At 39.8% G+C, this 18,538-nt stretch overlaps 1 protein-coding gene across 4 annotated transcripts in view; it reads right to left on the bottom strand.

Moving 5' to 3' along the window:
- tcf12 (transcription factor 12) overlaps window positions 1-18,538 on the bottom strand; it is a 75,186-nt gene that overhangs the window by 29,597 nt on the left and 27,051 nt on the right. For 2 of the 4 annotated variants that reach the window (XM_071488355.1, XM_071488354.1), the window contains exons 6-9: window positions 8,750-8,811; window positions 6,415-6,471; window positions 5,616-5,748; window positions 3,989-4,041 (exon numbers count right to left, since the gene is read on the bottom strand). In XM_071488355.1, coding sequence (XP_071344456.1) covers window positions 3,989-4,041; window positions 5,616-5,748; window positions 6,415-6,471; window positions 8,750-8,811 — 305 coding nt within the window. The remainder of the gene's footprint in view (window positions 1-3,988; window positions 4,042-5,615; window positions 5,749-6,414; window positions 6,472-8,749; window positions 8,812-18,538) is intronic. The other 2 variants (XM_071488357.1, XM_071488356.1) reach the window with 1 other exon arrangement.

Raw genomic sequence — 18,538 nt, 5'->3', positions numbered from 1 at the left:
AAAATATAGATTTAGATCACTCATCACATCTCTGATCTTCCACATTTACCTAAAATAAACAGCAGCACTAGAAAATGTGAAATTTCAATGAATTAAAAAAGCAAATTGACTTACTGTGTTGGTATAACAGCCATCATGTACGAGCACTGAGCTTATGTTATGGGACCTTCCTGCCTTGATTCATCACGTTTGTGTCTGAATTGACTGCACAAAGAAATAATGACAGTGGACTGGGGAATATTGCTCTGTCTAGGGACTCATTAACAATTAGAAAAATCTTTTAACACTCTAGCATGTAATGGAAGCATAGGCATGTACATTTATTTATATTCTGTAACCCTCCCAGTGTCACTGTTCAATGCATTAGTTTTTACAACATCAGAATAACTAGGGCAAAAAATAACACACATCTTTTTACCGTTCAGCTGGGTGCCCCTACAATCTAATTTTGCCTAGAGACTTACAAAGCCCTGGGGTGATCCTGGCTGTTTACATAGGGCTTTACTGATGCATGTCATCCACAGTCTATTCACCAAGCCCTTTTTACTATGTTCCACCCTGCAATGCTTCAAAGGAAGAAACAAAAAGAAGCTGCTCTCTCAGCAACAGGAACATTATGTTACTGTTGTAGTACAATATTATGATCTCTTGTCTTTGAGCTTCTAAAGACAGATGGATAGAGAGAGAGAGAGAAAGACACAGATAGAGAGAGAAGATATATCTTTTCAATGTCATGCACCAGACAGCACTGCAAGGAACATTTCTGGGTCTTAAGATTCAGAGCCTAGAGCAGACTTCCTTTCTTACAGCTCACACAGTAAAAATCTCTCAGAAACAAGGGTGTCTGAGTGATCTGTCAAAAGCAAATGTCAATCTTTTTTGTCATCCACACCCAGGGTTCTCGCTTGCAAAAGTCCCCGAGGGGAGCTGAATCTCAGCCCACCACTTTCTTCCTCTCATCCTGCAGTCACCGTCACCAAAGCCAGGGAGGAAGTGTCACATCAAGCCGCTGTGCCTCTGACAAGGGTTCGTAGGGGAAAAAACACTATTTACACAAACAAACTGACATGCGCGTGCACTATTTACACACACACACACACATATATACATACACACACACACACACACACACACACACACACCATGCCCTTGCAGCTTCCCATAAATATCCTACGAGATGCAACTTTCCCCCACAAGCTACCAAACTCTCTCTCTCTTTCTCTCTCTGTCTCTCTCTCTCTCTCTTTCTCCCCCCCCTCTCCATCTTCAGTCCTCCTGTCAGACAGGTGCCCACACAGCTGCCCATCAGCATCCCTCAGTGTAGCAGCCTGTCTGTCCAATGACAACATGCTCTGTCCTTCGCTCCCAGTGCTCAGTTTATACAGTCAAATAATGCAGGGAGCCAATTATAGCCAAGGTGTCTACTGTAACAAAAATAAATGGTAAAGCTTTCATGTATGAGCGCTTTTAAGATGTTTATCTTTCACACAAGGCGGTGAGCTATATTCCAAAATATGTTAGCAAAGATTTTTTTTATCTTGAGCTCCTGCATTTGGCAAGCTATAAAAACTGGGTTAAATAATCCTTAAAATAATGGCAGATAAGGGATTTATTAGGTATATGCATCACATAATTACAACCACACCTGCAGTATCCCATGTCCGGGAGCACACTTCCAGCAGACCACAGAGGAAAGTATGTGTGTGGCTGAGGGAGGAGGGTGTCTGTATATAAGATGTAAAAGCCCTATAAACATTTAAATGTTTGCAATCACCATCTGGCCTGTCTAGATAGCCTTCACATCCTGGTGCACTGCAGTGTCAAAACCTAAATGCACAGAGGATGTGCTCCCGTAAATATTTTGATTCAGCTCCATCATGTAGTGTACACACACATCATGCTTGGACTTGCAACTTACGGTGGCCATCTGATTTAAAACTCTTACATTTATTTTTAGACTGAGGGCCGAGACTGGAGGAAAAAGGGGATTTGAGAACAAAATAAATAAATAAGAAAATTCCCAGCAGTAGACATAATGATAGGAAGCACTGTGTTGATTTTTTTTTTTTTTTTTTTTTCCAAATCAAGCAGCTATTCAGGTCTCTGGTGAGGCTCTCGCGCTTGCTTACACAAGCAAAAGCTTTCAGTGGCATCTGCAGCTGCATTCATGCTTTACAGGTACACTGCCGGCTCTTCACACAGCTGCCTCTGGCAACGTAGCTCTGACTCCAGGTGCGCCGTCCCCTCGACACATCTCGACGCCACCTTCACTACTTCCAGTGTCGGTGCCATCGACGCAAACATGGGTCTTGGCTGATAACCATCCTTAGACATACAGTAATCTCACTCTGCAACGGTCACTATACACATTTTTAAGGGCCACCGGTAACTCTTTACATCACTCAATAGTCAGGCCACCATATCTCACCTATGCTTCCTATTAGTCTAATATGACTATCCCAGCAACACCTCCTAAAAGCTGCCAGACAACCTCCCACTCAAATATTTTCGACATATACCACCTATCAAAAACTGGCTTTATGTTTTCCTTTCTCTGTCAGCAGGTTATAAGAGACCTATAGCCCTTTATTCAACACTGCCATCTTTATTCTTTCAAATGGGATCAAAGACTAACTGGGATAATTCCTCCAAGCTCCAGGCTTTATCTTCTGAGCAGTACTGAGTGACAAGAAGAAGCTGCATTTTATCCCATGCTCTGTCAGTGTTTTTCCCCATCTAGCATTGTACTGCTTGATTGTACTCTTATGAGTCACAGAACCGCACCTGCGCCCATGTGTTAAGTACTGACAAATAAAAGCCCAGCGTCCATTTACACAACAAAGAGATGTAACCCGCGAGGCAACCATTCTTTGCCTCCCTCCCTCTGCCTGACAAGACCTCAAATATATCACTTACTTAAGAGGAAGGCGGCACACGTTCCTGCTGCTGCCTGACACTGCTTCTCTCCCTCATGCTCTGACAAACTTCTTTTCAAATACAAATCCAGAAACAAAACGCATGCCAGCCTTTTATGTTCCCCGGCCTGTTCCATATTTGATTTCAGAGGAACAGCAGTAGAGGTGACGATTATCAAAGCTCTGAAAGGCAAATCCAGTCTCAGACTCCCTCACCAAGAAAAAAAAAGAAAGAAAAACCTTTTCATTGTTTAAGGAAAGAAAAGGGTGGGATTTTGGTAAACCAGTTGCGTCTTATTAAAAAGAAAAAAAAAATCATTGTTTTGAACCAGTTCTAGGAGTTTAAGGCAAGGCTTAATAAAACCTTAGCCAATCCACCAGGGTTTTAACAATGAACATCTGACTTACTGATTTATGCATATTAATGAACTCCAGCACCCCCTGTCTAAGCGAATGCAAGCTGAGCTCCACACTTCTCTGCATCCTAATGGTTTCTGCTCCACCGGGATCATTACCAATAGAAATTTCAGATATTCTGTGCTATTAATCTCTGTCTGTCCTCCTGTTCGGCTACGTAATGACTAATTAAACATCAAAAGAGCAGAGCTGGGGATCCGCTCTGACAGCCTCTCTTTCTCCCAGGAGAGGCTGTGAGGAGGCCAGACTGTGACAGGGCAGCACTGAAAATCAATCACCTCAAGGTACACATGTGTATGCAGGCGCACACACATTCATGCATGTAGACACACACACATTTAACCACAAAAATGTACACTAAGATGTACCCTACAGAGAATTTTACATACTACTGTTAAACAACAAGCACGTAAACAACAAACATGAAATGTCAGAACTTTGCTTTCTAAATTAGCAGGCATCACTGGTGTCACTTTTTTTAAAGACCCACAAAAACAAGTGAATTCCCTTCCAAGAAGTGTGGCAGTGTTGTCAAGAGCGTTCTTTGTGTGAGAGGGAGGGTGTGTGAGTAATGTGTCTGTATGTGTGTGTGTGTCTGCTTAAGTACGCTCACTGTGAAATCTATTTATATGAGAGGTAGATGATCTTCCACTCACAGATGAAGGCAGGCCAGGAGGGACCTTGCGAACCTTTTTTGTTTGTAGAGGATCTGTGGAGAGATGAAAGCACATCCAGTCATTCACAGGAAAAAAGGAAGCAACTGTGAATGTGCTGTAAACACGCCATAACTCTGTTCTTCCACAACACGGGTTCACTAACAAAACTCATTCAAAGTGCTGCTTGTGAATACATTGTGAGTGCCACACAAATAACCCTAAATGTAGCTGAAATGGAGGCTTTTACAGTAATGTTTTATTTCGGCCTGTCTTATTTAATTCCACTTCAGTTCTATTCATTTTCAACTTCAAGAGCACTGCATCACTGTTAATGACAATGTAAGAGGATGATACATAAACTAGCAGGAAGATTACTGTTGTCTTTTTTTTGTAATATTTCTAATAATACTTTTCATTCTTTTTCGGAGTCTTAAGCCCTATTCGGACTGGATTTATTTCTCTGGGGCAGGTGGGGTGATTTTTGCTCTGGTCAGTGATTTTAATCCCCTGCAGAGAGCACATGTGGATAATTCCTCCTTCCCAGCCCAGTAATAATTACAGCTGCAATTACCTATTTTTCAGTGAGTTTGTTGGTCCCTCCTGTGATCAAAATCCCATCCAGAGTGACATCCTTGCCTTTTTAAAGTGGATCTCTGTAGGGAGTGTTTTTTTCTATGGGAAGAGCTGCTCCTCCGTCTACCTTTTTTTTCTTTTTTTCTGTTTTCAAAAAAACAACTCTGACAGAAATTTGGTGATGTCTGACGGATGGATACATTTTAACACCATCATAAAGACCTACTTTGGTACCAGTATAATGATCCTATAAATGCTCATCAAATTGGTTGCTGTAATGTCAGCTACAGGGAGGTACTGGAGTTGTCTTTTAGGTAGGTCTTCTGAATGTCCATGTGTACTACAGACTACATCCTGTAATTCTGCATTGGTTAAAATGCCGTATGAAATAGAGATGTTCTGACGATTCTGCCCAAAATCCTGACTGATTATCGACGAGTATGCAAGTCTATACACACTGGCTGTACAGCGTAACTTCCCGTGTAGGCTAATGTTTAAGAGCAGTGAAGAAGAATTGATATCTAGTAAATTGTGTAATGTTAGCCATTAGCAAAACATCAGCAATCTGGTAATATGTTACACTGTAAAGTCCCACGGGTGAAAAGGCAATGAGTACAGTATGCACTGCTTTAATTTCAAGGGGTGGAACTAGTGTTAGGACAACTAGTGTAGGAATTTTCATTTATTTTTAGATTTTATGGCATTCATGTATCTGTTCATGTTTTATAAAGGGTTTAACCTGAGCCATACCATACAACAATGATAGCAATCATATCACATCCACACAGGGTTAGTAGTATAATGCTGTTAACATCTTTTTTCTAATGCAATGGCGTCAGATCTGTACTCAGTATAAACTGATACACAAGTTCAGGTACCTCTAGTCTGAAATGATGATTTAAGTGAATATTTTATTTCAAAAGATTAGTTTATCTAAATACTCTACTAATCTACACTTATTCATGAGGAGACACTACAGAAAAACATTAAAGGAAAACTAGATGATCATTTTTTGGATGTTTTGTGTCAGCACAGTCATTGAGATGGAACTGACCAATGGGCGGAGGATCTTGTAGAGAACGTCGTCTGGGATTGGCTGCAGTGAAGGAGTAGAATGGAGCAGCTGACTTCCCTGATGTAGTCACTGAACTAGGACTCGCCAATCCAATGTCTGACCTTATAGAAGACTGAAAGAGAAAACAAACACACAGATGCTCAAAACTACAGGAAAAAATAAAAAATAAATATCATTGTCAGGAATGTGTGTGACTAATGCACTTCAGTGTAGTAAAAATAACAGTCTTCTCGTCAGCCAGCAATTTCAAGCCGCATCAACTACATTTTTAAGTTGTCTTTATTTGTATTCTTCAATCTACATCTAATTCAAAACAGTTTTGTCCTAAATAATACAAAAGCATGAAAAGCATTTACAGCGTGTTCACTTTAAATAGCAAATAGCAATGGCAATGAATGTACAATTTATAGTATATTAGGCATATTAGGTAATATGTTATTTACTGTATTACATAATTTATTCTGCATCACAGGACAGACGGGTCAGCCTTTGAAATTTCACTACGTTGTCCTATCACCACTTGACCTCTACAACCCCAACAAACTGGGTTAAGAGGCCAATTAAGAGCTTGGTCTAATTAGAGTAATCGGCTGCAGACCAGTAGAGCAGGGGTCATGTGAGCGATTGTAGTAGTTGGCTCAAAAACTCGCCTCACGTGCCCTCTTAAAATCTCCTTTACAGGCTGAGGATTGACACAGTAACCACTGAGACCTTTCCAGCAGATGTTGTTCAGTTAATGTTCACATCAAATATCAGAATGGGGGGGGGGGAATCTGACCTCAGTGACTTTGACAGTGGCGTGACTGTTGGTGCCAGACACGCTGGTGTGAGTATTCTGAAAACAAAAAACATCCAATGAGCATCAGTTCTGTGAATGAAAATGCCTTATTGATGACAAAGGTTACAGGAGAGTGGTCATATTGGTTGGAGCCGACAGAAAGACTACGATAACTCAGATAACCACTGTTTACAACTGTGGTGAGAAGAGAAGCATCTCAGAACGCACAACACGATGAACCTTTAGGCAGATGATCTACAACAGCCTATGTCGGTTTCTACTCGTGTCAGCCAAGAATAGAAATCTGAAACTACACTAGACACAGGCTCACCAACACCGACACTGGACTATTAACTGAGAAAAACTTAGCCTGGTCTGATAAATCTGGATTTCTGGTTAGGCACACAGAGGGTACGGTCATAATTTAGCATCAACAGCATTAATCCATGGACCCAACCTGCCTTGTGTCAACAGTCCAGGCTGGTGGTGGTAGTCTAATGGTGTGGGGAATGTTGTCATGGCACACTTTTGGCCCTTTAATACTAATGCCACAGCCTATCTGGGTTTTGTTGCTGACCATGTGCTTCCCTTTATGGACACAGTTTACACATTCTCTAATGGCTACTTCCAGCACAATAATGCACCGTGTCACAAAGCAAATATTGTCTCAAACTGGTTTCATGAACCTGACAACAGGTTCAGTGCACTTCAGCAGCCTCCCCAGTCACCAGATCTGATTCCAGTAGAAAATCTCTGGGATGTGGTAGAATGGGAGACTGGCAGCATGAATGTGCAGCTGACAAATCAGCATAAAATATGTGAAGCAATCAACATGAACCAGAATCTCAACATCAACATCTAGTGGAATTCATGCCACAAAGAACTGAGGCTGTTTTGAGAACAATTAGTATGGTGTTCCTAATAAAGTGCTCAGTGAGTGTATACGTAAAATATACAGAACAGAAAAGAAGATGTTTTCTCCAAACTAAAATCTAGGTCATCAAAAACTGTCAGAGACAACATAACACAAAGGTAATCTAAAGGGGAAAAAAACTGTTTTGTAAAGTGACAACACTTCACTGATGCACAGCACTGACATGGCACAACAGCAGACCCACTTCTGCTGTTGCCTTTGTTCAATGATGCTGAACCCCTGCAGCAACACTGGCTCTGGTCTCTTTTGTACAAGCCATTTAGGCAGGAATCATTAAAGAGTCAGACTACCTCTGACCTGGTCTGTGAACGCCTCTAAATTAGTTTTATTACCCAATAATGAAATGGTGAGGGCTGCTGCACCTCATTCGTAGAAAGAAGATCAATCATGCAAGAATCACAAAATCTAATTCTTGCAGAATAAAAATTTGTTTGAAACCTTTACATCTCACAATTGTACAAATTTCCATATTATGTCCAGAGATTGGTAAGAAACTTTGTGACACAAAGGCCCAGGAATCCAGTCCTGACATGTAAAAAAAAAAAAAAAAAAGCACTGTCAGTCAGAAATGAGTGAATAGGAAAATCTGAATCAAAACCATAGCAAGGCCTCAGAAGTCACGGGCCATGACGGGCAGTTTGTGGGTCATGATGTACAGTAGTTGCCACATGGCTACCTGCCATGTGGCAAGTAGATCATGAGATCAATTGCCTTATTCAATTATCAGGCTTAACTTGTTGACAAAACATGCACTGAAATGTTACACAGGGCTGATAGCAGGCTATGAATCAATAATGCTACTGGGCAAAAACAAATTTAAAATACTCAAAATATTAAATGTGCTGTCTAACTCTTCCAGTGGTTATTACTATTTATTTTTATGGAGATTTTTTTGGCACTGTCTTCCTGTCTCTGTTCTTCGACCCGAGAATATCCATAACCTCAGATCTCTACAGCTGCAGGTCTGCACAAAATTTTAAAAAGGGTCTTTCTTAAATTTTTTCGGCACCTAATCAAAAGTGTCTAACTATCACGATTTTGTAATGTCTCGTTTGAGGAGGCCAATATTCTTTTACACTGAATTGCATTGCAAAAACTACTGCAACAACTCCTCTACTTAACTTGGGCAGACCATTCTCAAATCACCTTTCATAGTGGATCAATGCATGGGACAAATGCCAGATGGTCCCACAATATGTTCAGTTTCTCAAGAGATTTCACTTTTAGGAGCTTAAGAAACTGACATTTATCCTAAAATCAAAGCTAAAATTAGCAGTCGGACAAAGAAAGAAATTACAGTCAAGTAGATTTAAGTTAGGAGTCTCATCTCCAGTCCTGGCAACAGCCTAACTGCTGAAACCTTGGGAGCAACATGAACTTTACAGCTGTTTACAGACTCACCTGGCAGCCAGATGCTCCAGGATCCCTCCCGTAGCCAAGAAATGAAGCCCTCTCTGATTTACCTGTAAAAACATAAAGGGCAGTTATAATCACAGCTTTTATGAAACGTGAGCACACACATGGATTATTACTCAATAGCAGACTACATACAGTATCCTGACCGTTGATTTTGTTCTTTATCAGAAACAAGCCCCTGCAAAATTATGACTAAACAATTTTACAACATTAATCAAGAGAGGGTTGATCTAACATAATATTGTGTTTTTTGCAAGCCACGCAGCACACTCTCCTTGTGCACCAATAAAGTGACAGACAGGCCCAGTAAAAACTCTATGGATTTTTTGACGGTCTATCGACAGGATTTTTTCCGGTGCTCCCGATGGCCAGTCTGACCATGACAGACAAGTCTGTTACCTGTGTGTGTGTGTGGGGGGGTGGGGGGGGTTGCAAGGTTGGGCTGAGTATGGTTGCATGCATGATGTCTTCACGGTGGCATATTAAGAAAACTGAAAGCTTTAAAAGCGGAGATCGATTGAAGGTGCACTTACAGCCTAAACCTTTTCATCCTTGTATATCATTACCAGTTTATAAATAAAGCTATTCATTTAAGAGCTGTGCAAAGCTCGCTACCTATTGTATCAAATGTCTCAAGACACAGCTGCAAAGTGTGATTTCTTATATTGCAATTTCTTCAAGAACATCACATCATATCTTTGTATAAAGTAACTCTATGAGAAAGAGATGATGGCCCTTGCTGTCTGAAACTGTCGGATTATAACAGTCACTCTTGCAAGTGTGATAATAAAACTCAGGAAGACATTCTCTTGTTTGTGAGCATTGCTGTTACCAAATTTACACCACACAAACATACATGGAAATGCAAAAATATTTGTAAGTTGGACTACAAATATTATAATATATTTGTATATTATATACACAAGCATGAACAAGGTGAGTTTTACAGGCTGCTGGAAAGTACTCATGTCTATGATGCAACAATGATAGTGTCATTTTCTTCACTACAGTAATAAAGTACTACTGGCAAATCTTAGAGGTTCAGTGCCTTTTACTGAGGTGAACAGCTCAGTTTTGTTTGCACTTTTATCTACGTCTCTACGCACTACTTTGATATTATCTGATGCTGGCTGGAAGCAAAGAGGGAAAGAAGGAAGGAGCGACAGATTGGTGGATGGAGGAATTCACTGACTGAGATTTATTTGATATATTTCACTGTTTTGTAGTGAAGTGTCTATCCTACCTGAGCTTTTAAAACAATCAAACCAAACTGACTCAGATTTCCATCAGTGCATTTCACAGAAATGAGACCCCCTCATGTCCTGTTATAAACTACTATGTACTAAATGAACTATTTGATAGACGTACAGTATTTTAGACAAGTTGGACCTTCAGAGTCTTCTATGGTTCCTTACTTTGACAAATCTTTTTTAAAAAGCCAAAAGCAAAAGTTGCCATTCTGTAAAATGGTGTTATGTGTCACAGAGTTTTCAGCATGCAAAGTATGTTTTCACTGAATTAATTATTGATAGTGATAATTGAGTGAGTCCTTTTATCAGTGTCACATCCAGTGTTCACACCTCAAAGGAAAACTCCCAAGCACCCATCAGGAAAAAAAATAAAACCTATAGCACACAACAAGCATGAATCATATACATCACAATATCCAAACTCAGCACTTTTACTCCCCTGGAAAAACAAATAAACAAACAAATGAGAGCTCCTCAGGGAGAATGATGAATAACTTTAACAGAATCATACATTATTTTTGTCAGACATCCAAATATTACAAGCTCAAACACAAGCATGGAACTAAATTCTGTTTACCCTGGGGAAGAGGTAATATTTTTGTGTGAGTTAAAAACTTGCATAGCCAGGATCTTTTGTTACACAATGAATGATCTGAACATTGCTTTCACGGGCGCAGGTGAACCGAGGCACATCTAAGAGAATTCACTTGTGCTTATCTGAGCAGTCCTGCAGGAGACAGTTGCTCTGCATCTGTGCAGACTGTCTCTAGAGACCAAAGAAATCGGAGGAAATCAGGCAAGATGGTTTAACTGGCAAAGCTGCTTCTCTTGTAACAATAATGTGATACAGTTCTGAGCCATCGCTCTTGCAAAAGGAAATAGGATTAAGTTGTCGACTACCACCAACGTTCACTATCATGGCAGGATGATGAAACCTCTTTTGACAGGGAGTTTTAATTTCTTTATTTTCTGTCTAATATCTAAAGGTGGTTTAGTGAAATGTATTTTCATTCCTAAAAGGTCTGGTCAAGTGCAGGAGTTAAATATTCATTGGAAGCATGTGTTTTGTCACACACACTGTGTCTGATGTGAATAATTGATGTCCACTGTTAGAGTTTCAGGCATCACCAGGGCAGACAGATGTGTTTGTGAAAACAATATCTCAGTCCGCACTACAACACAGAGAAGCAGCCTCACAGCTCCCCAAAAACTGTGGATCAAAGTGTACTGAGTTGCTCTGGGTCCAGTGCTAAATCAACAGTGTAGCCTAGACTTAGACTACACAGGAATACACAGTATAACTGAGGAATCACTGTGCAAACTATCATGCATAAACATTTACTGCATTTGTAAGCAACAAGATGCTGCTATTTTACTGGCAATGAGTTTACAAGGACACTACCTACTAATACTACTTAAAATCAGAAAATGCTGCTTTGAAATGAGCGGTTTCGTTGGCATCATCTTGGACAACATGAAGATCCAGGTGTCCTGTGATGCAGGATATTATATTTTCTCTAAAACTAAATACATTATGATGTATTAACAGACCACATTATGAAACTCTAAACCATCCTGATCTGTGATGGTGAGGAGCATTGTGAAAATATCACTTTCATAATAGTCTTGATGTGACTGTATGTAAAGATTATACACGCTGTGAGAAATTACAGTTGCCACCAGTTTCACATTATTTTCCCCTCACATCAAAAGCTGCAATGACTATATCTGCTGGTTTTTTATGAAAATAAAACAAAGCTACAACTTAATGTTCTTTACACCCTATTTGACAATATTACATATGACAGTGGGCTCCCTTTTCCTCCATGAGGGAGTTTTCAACAATGTGCTGTTTCACTTGCTTCTTTCGAACAAGCTTTGAATGAGTCTATAAGCTGTTACACGCCTTATCTTTTGTCTCCCACTGTGCATTAATCTCTGCATGAACACACAATAGAGATGAAATGTAATGAAATAATCTTTTATTTTTTTCTTTTTAAGACTGGGTTAGCTATGTTCTTGTACTAAAACTGGTCTGGATTGGCTAAATCAAAGAAAGCTCACAGCATTGTCATTAAAATTTGACAGACAGAATTGGTTCAGGGTGCAGGACTACCAAACATTTTCAAATTAGAATTGTAAGGAGCAGTAGCTCGATTTACAGCTGTCCATTCAGTGTAATTAGAAGAGCAGATCAACACCACTGTACAGTATAACTATAAATTTAAAAGTAGCTGTCTTTGAACATGACAGAAGCCTATTTTTTCACATTTAAAGGCTCCATATCTTCATTAAAAGAAGGAATGGTGTTCTTGGTGATGCATCAATTTTATGTACAGTGTTTCTCAAACTTTATTTTCTCTCTCACTTTATTTTCAGTGTATTTACTTTACTAGTCTTCCTTCCTGCTCTCCTCCATCTTCCTCTACAAGCCCACCTGGAAACAACCACTTGTATTTTTCTTTCTTAACAGATAAAAAACAGACATTAAAGAAACAACCTGACAAAGGTTGATCATTCCTTTTGAGGCCAATCCCTAATACCACATGTGCAACAAAGACTTAGTTTAAATCCTATTTTCAGCCTCCTAAACTTCACAACAACCTGAGAGCAACTCTGCAGCTCCTGGCTGTGAAAGAATATTTACAGTTTGCAACTGTGGTTGAATTGTTATTAAAATTTCAGGAGAATGCATATCTATGATGGTGAGGACAAAGTAGAACAAAGTGATATATCAAGCGGAACATATTGCTGGGTTGGCCAGTTCTACAGCCAGGAGCCTAAATTAGCTGAACAAAATATACCCTTATCATGCAGTGACAAAATCTCCTGTCTGACGCACAAATGCAGCAACTTGTTTTGAGGCAAATAGGACACTGTAATAATCTAATTCACAATACCAAAAAATAAATAAAAAACATTTTAAAAAACCTCTAAACAAGTTGTTAATTTTTAATTTCCCTTCATGAAGTGTTTAAGTTCAAACACAAGTTTATAGATGAAAAACCATTCCGACTGAGAGGAAAGAAGGAAGCAACAGAAGCACAATTCATCAATTTCACATGAGCTACAGGCCTGTTATTAGCAATGCTTCGTTTTCCTTCCTCTGAGCAGGCCTACGTGATCACAGCCTCAAAACAAGCACAACACTAATATTGTTATTATTATTTCTTGAGTACGCCCATTAGTTCTGAGCAGAGCTTCACAGGACTAAGCATGTGTTTGAAGTTTTTTGTGTGTGTGTCTATGTCACAGGCCTACAAATGAGTCTAAAGTGCAATGATTGATATGAAGCAAAATTCATTATCTTAAAACATCACAGACGCAAGAGACACAAAATGTAAAACGCAACATGAGTAAAGCGGCTTAATTACTGCAATCACCATCAATAATATAAATTTAAATATGCAGACTGCCATCACACAGTATATCCCCAAAGCAATGAAAAATCATTCTCATGAGCAAAAAAATTCCATCAATTCTGATTAAAATATTCAGTGAAGCTGCTCATTAGCATACCACTCTGAGGCGTGAAGGTGCAACTATGATCGTGAAGCATTTTGGTGCAGAAGAAAATCTATACTCAACACTCAACGGAATAAGTCCGAGCAGACAAAAGAAAAAATGAAAAGAAAAAAATGTTGTGAGTAAGTAATTTGCAGCAAGATGTTTCAGACCATGCTTTACTCTATTTTTATCACCTGAAACTGCTCATCAGCAGTTTATAATAGTCAAAATGTAAAATGCTGCAGCCATGTAACCAAATTGAAAAAGCATTTACCGTCTGCAATCAAAAAATTCATTCAAAAAATGTTCGATTAATGACAGTGAAGAAATATTAAATTTCCTGAGTCAATACACTGTAAAAGAACTTTTGACAGTAGTTACAGCTTTAGGTCTTTTTGTCTATATCTGTATGAGCTTTGCACATTCAAATAGTGAACTGTGTGACAGGTTCATTCAAGCTGGATACGGAGCATCTATGGACAGCTATCGTGAAGTCACTCCAAAGATTTTAAAGGCATTCAAGCCCAGCTATAAGGACTCCCTGGTGCCTGAGATCAAAGTTTTGTCAGAACATAAATGATTATGTCACTGTAAAGTCTTTGGCACAGTGTGGCAGAAGAATCTTAATAATTTGCCTCCTCACAGCATGATTATACTACCATCATGCTTTGCAGTAGAGATGGTGTCATCTCTGCCCAGTATTGCTAAATATAGCTCATTCTATTACAACTGGAGTTCAACTGTTGCTTAGCCAGATCCAAGAGTCTTTTTGCCTCATGATTTCAGTCTTTGGCTGTTTTCTTCCACACTCCAGGCTGCTGTCATGTGCCTTTTATCAAGAGTGGCTTGTTTCAACACATTCTGCCATACAGCCCAAGTTTTACAAGTGTTACACTGATATCTTATTCTTCTGGCAAGGTCTCTCACATTTTGTCACTTATCCTTTAGGTCCTCCTTCTCCTTGCTTGGTTGCTCACTTTGGTTGGAATGAGCACCTCCAGGTCTAGTTCCACATTTTCATATTTCCAAATGTTGAAACCTGCTGTGTTCTTTCAACACCTTGTGTTACACTGACATGCAATGATACCATTGTCCCACGCAGCCATTATCCTGCTGGCCATTGCACAGCTACTCTCCCAAAGATGGGGGTTGGGGGCTTTGAGAATTTGACAGGTCTAATTGAAATAAGGATTTTTCTCTTTTACAAACCCAGATGTTCTCTACTGTTGCATAACTTTAAACCAGCAACTTTACAGATGTGACCTCGATCTCAAACAAAAAACAATAGTATAAAATATGAGTGGTGTCAGACCACATGATTGAAGAGTAACATTTTGTTTAGTGATCATCCTCAAAACAACATTGTTCAACCAAAGCACTTTGGAGTTCATGTGGACCTTGTAATATTGAGATTGTTCAACTCATTTTAAACATATAAAGCACAAGCATCCCCACACACTTCTTCACTGAGCACCCAGAAAGCACTGCTACACCCCTTCAGTTTCAATGACTATACTAATACTAATGCTCTTTTATTGTGATGCATCCTCTGACTTAATTAATGAACTCTAATTGATGGTAAGGATTTTCATGTAAGCATGGCATTTATTCACACCAGTTGTAATTCTACATATGATAATAATTTGAAGATTGTGTAATCATTTAACACAGCTCACCAGTTGATAAGCAACATGTTTATCTAGTTTTCTGTTAAATCTGCAAGAGAGAGCATACTTCATCCTTGAAGAGGATTTCCAGATTTCTTAATGGGAAAAACACTTTTAGTCTATTGGCCAGTGAATATAACGTAAAGTTATGTTAATGAAAATTAACTATTTTATTGGATTAGCTAGATCATTCATTTAAAATAAAGCAAAGAAAGATAAAATCTCAATCAAATTTTGACTTAGTATATTTAGAAAATGTAGCTGGTATTTTATTGATTGAAAACTGTAATCTAATTTTTAATCCAGTTCAACCTTAGACACCTACTGTACATGCTGAGCTAGTGAAGTGAATAAACAGGTGCTAAAAAAACGGTGAGCTAGGATAGTCATTCATACTGTGCCTTCTTATTGATCTCGGGGCTGCAGTACAGCACAGCATGGCACTGTGTTGAGCCCCTTTATTTTAATAATGTGAGAGTTAGTGACCTAAGCATCTCCAGGGATCAATTCAAAACCCTTGCCACAAAAACAGCCAATTAGTGAGCGTGCTTCACTGCCTCTCCGATGCATTCCAAGAGCCTCTGTTTTTCCATCCAGAAAACGAGTCCATTTCTCTTGCTCCAAGAAAAGCCAAGACCATGAAAACAAACACATAATACAGGATGAGGAAATGTTGTTAATGTAGAAACCAAATGAACTTATCACACGCCAGCTCACTTGTTTTTTGTTTTTTCTCTCTGAGCACACGTGTTTGCTGTTGGTGTCTGTGTGTCCTTGCTCATGTTCCCCTTTGATGACTTCCATGGTACCCAAGCACAAAACATTATTCCTCAAGCCAATAGACCATTTCTTATTGTCGGACCCCTGGCTGGACTAATTCATGGCAAAAAGAAATGTTTTTCTAAACTTTTTCGCCAATATTTAAATACTGTTTTGTTGTTTTTTTGATGAATGCCACTAAAGGAGTTGAATACAAGGACCAGATTAAATTAAAAAATGAAGTGCCTATATAACATCAGGTTTTGGTCTCTGTGGACACCCTGGAAGTTAAATTAGACAGGCTCTGTGGTTACTAATACACTTCTCTGGCAACAAGAGATGGCACAAAGACAAGTATACACTCACTTATTTTCCTCATACTTTTCAAAATGCCTCCTTTTGTTTCCTTCTCTCAAGAGTCAAAGCAATCTGATGCTTCCACCAGATTGTGTCTGACAGTAAATAAAAGCTTGCTGGGTTAGAGGTTAGGTCAGTGTGGATGAGGAAACAGGGAAGGGAGGTAGTGTACCAAATCAGCTTCCTCCGTGGCTGAGGGAAGAATACAGCCCCTCTACAGCCCAGCATTAGGAACAACAGTAAGAGAGAAACACGATAGAGCCACAAAACACTACAGAAACATGCCTCCCTTGCCCTGAGCTCAACATCAATTTCTGCGTGCAGCCTTGTCAGCAGTGACATTATTCAAAACAGCAAGAGCAAATGTTAATGAGTTTTTATTTGCATATTTATTTTTTTCTTTGTTGAAATGTCACTGATTATTACGTACTATGATGATAAATGCATCTGCTCATGCAGCCTGATGTGTAATTAGCCATTAGGTGGAATGAATAGATCAATTAAAGGCGAGGGACCAGGATTAAGAGAAATCAAACTGGGTGGAATGCAGGAATGAGAAACAAAATAACACATTTAGCTTTAGGGGGTACCTCCATTGCGTTTACACCAGGCTAGAAATCCTGAGAGGGTTTCTAATCAAGAAAAGGTGTCTAATTCTCAGCAAGATCAAACATATCCCTCATTTTACTGCACATTTTTTAGCCCTGAAGTACGACTTTCAGAATCAGGAGCTGCCGTCCATGCACCAGCTAAACTGTTTATTTTCTCCTAAAAATCCACCTCGGTGTGAGAGATATGTGGATTTCCTGATTGTATTCATCCTTTCCCGGGATAATCAGGTGCCATGGCTCGGTCTATTTAAATTTTTTTCTAACTCGGTAAAAAGGAAAAAGGGGAGGTGGACAGGGGAAAATGTTTTCGCTTGGCCTTTGCCTTTTTCCAAGCCCAACTATTCTCCTGCCAATGCTTGTTATTCACAAATGAGGAAAAAAATGCATTACTGCAGACCAGATGGGAACATTCCACATGACCAAACCAATCAATCACCTTGGTGGGACGCAGGTGTGACACAGCCGTGCAGCAACACACCATTTCACAGTCTATCAGGCACAAACACATGGTCACCAATCAATGGCACCCTGAGGACCCATGAGGAGGGGTGCTTCCACGCAGCCTCACTGGTTCATGGCTGATGACTTCATAATCACACATCCATTCTCTCAGAGGAGAAAGGCGATGAGCTCCCTAATAACGTCTCCCACCATGTGAACACCAACACCGTAATGGATGCTGCTTCGGTAGGAACACTAACACGTTCTCCCGCATCACACATTCACATGTGAGCTCACCGCGATCATCCCAGTCAGATTGCGAGAGCGCTGTCTGGGGGAACAAGAGCACATTTAACAAGCTGAAGAAATGTCCCCCAGTTGGATATCAGAATTAAGCCAGTGTGTAACATCAAAGTATGTGTAGATGCCAAACAACTGTTGAACAGTGAAACAACAGAGAGCCGAGGTGAAGGACAAGGAAGGATACACACATGGGCTAGGAATGCTGATCCAGTTCCAAGCACTGGGGGCATATTTCCTTACACAGAAAACCCCTGCAAACCCTAAGCAGTCTCCAGTTTAAGAACACAAGCCTGCACTAAATAAAACACCAAAACAGCCTGAGGGGGATAGATCTTTAATGAGTGATCTCTGGGAGAATGGCATTGCATGTGGGCAAAAACTATAGCAGCCGAGTAAGAGAGTTTTTATTTAAGCTGACAAAAAAAAGTACCTTCCCACCTCCATATTCCTGGCAGTAAAGAAAAAGTCTCACAGAGTCGTGCTTCTCTGTACACTTCCCACACTTCCCACTCCCAGGGCTGTGCCAGCGCAGGAGAAAATGTCAGGCATTGTCAAGTGGGAGTAAAGGCGAAACTAATGTTTGCATTTTATTAACCAATCATAATCCACAAGAGAGGAGTGCAACATTATCTGGCGTTTTGTTTGCCAGTACACCCAGCATGGACACAGGATGCCTGGGCAAGCAGTTGTGACTGTGGAAAAAATGGAGGAGGGAGTCAGGAGTGGTTGGCATGAGAATTAACCAGCAACTGTGTGCCAGGATTTCTGTGGCATCTCATCAAGGATCCAACCTTTGATGTTTTTTTTTCACCTACAACCTTACTTGACAGTGTTTCAGAGACTAATGTCCAGTAATCAGGGGTCGATTTCATGCATTCT

Source organism: Trachinotus anak, unplaced genomic scaffold (genome assembly GCF_046630095.1).
Source record: "Trachinotus anak isolate AG129_WGS33_773 ecotype Australia unplaced genomic scaffold, CSIRO_AGI_Tana_v1 ptg000011l, whole genome shotgun sequence".
Lineage (NCBI taxonomy): Eukaryota > Metazoa > Chordata > Actinopteri > Carangiformes > Carangidae > Trachinotus > Trachinotus anak.
This window is presented reverse-complemented; position numbering and strand designations above follow the sequence as displayed.